The following is a 5,762-nucleotide window of genomic DNA, read 5'->3' as shown; positions in this document are numbered from 1 at the left end:
TTACAATTGTCCTCTACGAGATTTTATCTTTTGGAAACGGTTAACTACAGCTTCATTCGTAACACTTTCAAACGCTTCTTTTTCGATGCTACAAACCACACAAGCATTCAAAAAATCCGGACCAATTCGATTATGCAACTTTGTCTTTACGTTCTTCACCACCGAAAAACATCTTTCAACCGTTGCGGTTGCAACAGGTAAAACTAATGTAAGCTTTAATAATCGATACACCAAAGGAAATGAAATATGTTTTCTTGTTTCCACCATAACTCTAGCAAGATCGGCAATACCATTCAAGCTAGCATATCTTTCATCTTTTCGCACACTATCAATGTACAAGCCAAGTTGATGTGAAAGAGCGATTTTCTCCCGACTATTAAAAACATATGGATAAAATTCACATAGTCTCATTAACTTCGACTCATCAAACTTAGAAAATGAGTCATACGGGATGAAAGCTATCATGTTTTGAAGTAATTCCGTGTTTATCTCATTAAACGATCACCAAACTCTTGAATTAGCATATCAACAACGGTGTTAAAACACTCAAAGTTATAGTAATGTTGATTGGTGAAATCATATCTTTGCCTTTTAGATCTGTGAGCTCTTTCATTAATGTACTCTTCTTCCATGTTCAATATTTGAATATTATTTTTTCCACAAAATAAATGAATTTTTTTTAATAGTGGATTAAAACCACTTTCTCTAAAGTCTTGCAGCTTGATCTTTTAGTTGATTTAGCCAATAAAACAGCTTCCATAATATCTTGCTCTTTTCTTTGAAGAGATCGTGATAATATATCTGAGAGCCCTAGAATGTGTAACATCAAGTGCAAATAAAAAACAAATTCAAACGAGCTCAAAAAACCTAACATGTTGATTGCTTGATTTTGGGTAGAAGGGTTAGTGCACTTCTCTGTAACATGTTCAACGACTCTCATGATAGAGGGAAACATATCAACCAAACGTAAAAGTGTTTTGTAATGAGAATTCCACCTTGTATCACCGGGTCGTATAAAAGAAAGCTCTTGGTTTAATCCACTCCCTGTTTCAAGTATGTCGCTACCAATTTCTTTTTCAACTCTCTCTTTTTCATTTTAACGGAGAATATCTCTTCGTTTACAAGAACCGCAACCACATTCATCAAAATGTTTATATTATCGAAGAAGTTCACAACACCTAAATGTTTTTTTGCAACCGTCACAACTACTAACTGAAGCCGGTGAGCAAAACAATGTACATAATATGACGAGTCATTTTCTTCTAAGATCTTTGCTTTTAAACCATTGAACTGACCATGCATATTGTTTGCTCCATCATATCCTTGACCTCTTAACATTTAAAACTTAATCCATATTTAGCAAAAAAAATGTCGATAGCAGACTTGAGGGCCGAAGAAGATGTCTCCATTACATGAACAAGACAAACAAATCTCTCTTTAACAAGTCCACGTACATCAACATATCGCAAAACAATTGCCATGTGTTCCTTTTTTGACAAGTCACTAGACTCATCAACTAGCAAAGCAAATATATCATAACCAATTTCTTTGAAAATAGAATTTAGAACTTCTTCCTCAAAACAATTAGCAACATCATTCTGAATACTTGGAGATAAATATTGATTATTACCTGCAGCTTTTGGTAATTTACGAAGTTCCTCATTATGCTTATAAATTAAGTCCCATATTTCCAAAAAGTTTCCTTTGCAAAGCGACGTTTTACTTTCATCATGACCACGAAAGGATAACGTGTTTTTCAAACATAATTTGCAATCATCAATAGTAGCATTCAGCCGAAGCCGATTTGCTCTCTTCACAATATCATCTTGCTTATGGAAAACAGTGGGGATAGACTGCTTTTGATTTAGTAGATCTTCACGTCTTTTAAGTGCTTTATTGTGAGCACTACCAACATCACCCACATGTGAAATTAATCTTTCTGGTTTATTCCAAGAATTAAATCCTTCTTTTGAAAATACATTACGCCCACCTTTGTTTCCAACATGATCTGCAAATAAGTAACAACACAAACAAAATACTTTGTCTGCTTTTATACTATACTCTAACCAATTACCATACTTATCAAACCAAGTGAGACTGAAATGTTGCTCTTTACTTCCCAGCTTTCTTTTTTGGGAACTTATGTCCACGTGGTTGGCAAAGTCCATTAATCCAATACCTTCTCCGTATCTCATCTCTTTGATTTGGGTGGTAATCCAAAATTCTTTTCCTATCAGCGGGATCCCAAGGAAGATTATCTAGATCAACTAAACTAGGTCCAGATATTGGTTTATAAAAACTTTCCATAGCACCTATAAGATAGCATTAAAAGATCAAAACTTCAAAAATCATACAACTATTGTTGTAAACTGTAAAAAAACTCTCACAATATTTAAGTAAGTGACAAACAAATAAAATAAAACCAATAATATGAATTATAACTTTTTAATTCTAAATGACCAAATGTTAACCATAAACAATTGCTATTGTATACAAAACATTACCCAAAGCAAAGAAATAAAGAATTGATAAACAAAGAAACAAAAAATCACAAGAACCTTATTTGATTGGAACTTCAATGGTCGCTAGTTACTCGTTTAAAGCCTGCCGTCTTCTTTTTTTTATATGATCATTAATATTTTAGGGATTTTGGTGTTTTCCTTTCAATCATTTATTAACAATGAAAATTGAGCTTGGTATATATATTTGGGCTGGGCTATTTAGGTTAGAAGTTGGAAGGATGTGGGGGTAAACCAAAAAAACGTAAAAGGGGAAATTTTATTTTAACCAAAAGTATACTAAAAATATTAATATATATGCATATCATAAAATATTGAGTGGAGACCTTACCACCCCATAACATATACATGCATCTGCCATTGGTCGGGACAACTACGAGGCAGTGTTGGCAGAGATGAGGGCAACGATGATGGTGGTTCTGGTCGTGGATGGTGGATGCAGCGTCGATGGTGGGCATTTGGTTGTAGTGCTGGCTTTGTGGTGTCAAAGTCATTGGTGGTAGCGATGCCCATTACTAAGAGTAGATTATGAAGACAAAACAATGATAACGAATGACTTCAAACTACTTATACCTTATTTATGGGAATAAATTTTATAATGGTAACATGTGGACAAATTTTGTAATACCCAAAATAGAGTCGTTGAATACTTTGGATCATTATTGCCAAATAAACCTACAAGTAATTTACTTCTGGCCACATAGCCTATTAATTTTAAATTAATGGGTCATTCATTATTGCCATCTTCAATAACAATGATCGTGTTTTTAACATGTTATTATGGTTTTGTTCCTTGCCACACGTATATAAATGAGTGATAAAAAGCCAGTTGATTTTCATTGTGTATGTGCTCCAATTTTTAAATTTAGTGACATAAAGTTATAACGCCCACAACTAGCTCATTAAAGAGTTTTATTCAATGTGGTGTGGTGGTCGTAGAAAGCATGGGTTTCTCAATGAAGACCCAAGTTCAAACTCTACTTACAACAGTACTTTGAGGGACATGAAGGAAGACTAAGATCTTTGTGATCTCCATTTCGATCCTGAGTGCGGCCGGGTTTTACCACCAGTGGTTCTTCAGGCGGATGGATTTTTCCCAGAACTGGATATAACTTGGAGGCGCTATAGGCTCCGTACAGCTGGGTTGGACCAGCTGGCGGTGGCCTTTTGCCATTGGGTCACCCCGTACGGAATACCTAGGCATTCTATGTTTGTTGTTCGTAAAAAAAAGAGTATTATTCACTAAAGGAATTGTCATGAGTTTTGTTTTAGCTGCGAAAGAGCAAGGAAGCAGGGTCGGCCCATAGGGGTGGCGGGGTGGTTGACGGCCATAGGCCCGATACTCCGTTAGGCCCGGATTTTTTTTTAAATTATATTTATTTTTATTAAAAACAATATGTATATTTAATGTTTAAATTTAATTACAAGACCACTAGCTTGGTCTAGTGGCAAAGGGATATTATTCTCAACCAAAAAATTATTGGTTCAAGTCTCATTTGTGACATGTTAATCATATATTTACATAAAAAATTTTTATACAACCCACATTATAACCAAGTAAACCTATATAAAAATTTAATTGTTTAAACCAAAATATATTTATTTTTTAATTAAGGCCCCAAAAAATTTTTGCCTTCGACCCAAATTTTTTTTGCTTTCTCGGAACCGGGCATGCAAGGAAGGGGTAATTCACACTCACCTTAAAACATGAAACTTTAATAAAGGGGTAATTCACACTCATCTCTGTACACGTTCATATTTTCATCCTCAATTGAGAATAACTGTAAGAGCTAGAGAGAAATCATTTTTTTTTTGACGTAAATTGAGTTTCAGGTTCAAGCAAGGATCAAAGAAGGACATTTAGCTCGTGATTAACCACTCAAAACAGTCCATTTCGCATCAAATCTGAAAAAGGTTGAAGCTTGGATCTCAGTTTGAGGTAAGATCTTGCAAAAAAAAAAAAAAACAAATAAAAACACTCTTATTTTTCATGGATAGAATTGCATGGAAATTAATTTAAAATGATGATATTCGAACCATTTTTGGATTCATAAAGTTGAAATCTTGAATTGATTTCCAAATCAAGTCAGGTTACAGATCAAAGAAACTCAAATTTAAGGTTATCGACCATCGCTGACTTGAACTTATCACTGATTAGAAGATATCGCTCAAATGCTTTGTTTTCCCATAAGTCACCTAGCCTTAGTTATCTCTTAAAAAGATAGAAAATTATATTTGTTTTTTTTCACAAGTTTTTAAATATATACACTATAAGCAAGGTTTAATAAATACTTGGATTATTTGTAAAAATTCATCGGGTGTTCTCGACAACGGCGCCAAAAACTTGATGCGGCTTGCGGGAGTAGTATAAAAGTTTGCTAAGGTTTTCAAAGGTTTTAGTTCACACAATGTCTAGTATTAAATATATAAAAATGGTTATTATCTTTACAAAATCACACACAATTAGGAAAGTGTACCTATCATTTATATAGTAAAGTATATGTAAGAACCATCTATCGATCCACGGATACACTTGTTTGATTTTTACATCTAAATCAATGTATTTATTTTAACCGGAAGTGAATATCATATTGGTTTTAATTTGACAAGTTTTAAAAGAAAATTAAAGACATAAAATAAAAGACAATATTTTTGGGTTTTTATGTTTTTTTAGATAGAAGATCAAAGATAAAGGTGTATCATCTTTGTTCAAAATCCTCTTAACTTGGTTTAACAATTAGTTAGTAAACATGTGATGTGAGCTTGCTATGGTGATTGAATGTGAGAATAACACACTAATACTTGTCATGTTATTCCATGATAATTAGACAAAGAGATATGCATAACTTCATAACCTCCACTAAAAGATCACTTTATGTAAGCAAGTGTTTATAAGAAATATTCATAAGATAACTCACTTTGAAGATAAGACAATTCCTAAATTACTAAGAGAATTGCCTTGATATTTTAGTAAAAATAACCTTTGTATTATACATAAAACACCAATTAAGATTAGTTGAATTGTAAAGGATTAACCTCGCATTACCAAGTATTAATGCGCACAACTATGAACAATTATAGAACTCATGTAATAACCACTCATGAGTTGTTTAAAATAGGTTATGTTTCACACACATTTAACAAACAATTAACCAATTTTTATGGATGAATATCAACAATCAATTCTTACAAACATTGTTGATGGTTCCAATTTTAAAATGATCAACTACTACTAATTATTCA

General features: G+C 33.0%; 1 protein-coding gene across 1 annotated transcript; it reads right to left on the bottom strand.

Moving 5' to 3' along the window:
• Positions 1 to 465, bottom strand: LOC143586860 (uncharacterized). Its single transcript, XM_077068316.1, has one exon. The coding sequence runs from the start codon at positions 463 to 465 to the stop codon at positions 1 to 3; it is 465 nt and encodes a 154-aa protein (XP_076924431.1).
• Positions 466 to 5,762: the final 5,297 nt, after the last annotated feature.

Source organism: Bidens hawaiensis, unplaced genomic scaffold (genome assembly GCF_021521415.1).
Source record: "Bidens hawaiensis isolate Kalapana, Puna unplaced genomic scaffold, B.hawaiensis_p1.1 tig00035030_1, whole genome shotgun sequence".
In the NCBI taxonomy this organism is placed as follows: Eukaryota; Viridiplantae; Streptophyta; class Magnoliopsida; order Asterales; family Asteraceae; genus Bidens; species Bidens hawaiensis.
Note: the sequence above shows the minus strand (reverse complement) of the source record. Positions and strands in the feature narration are given on the sequence as shown.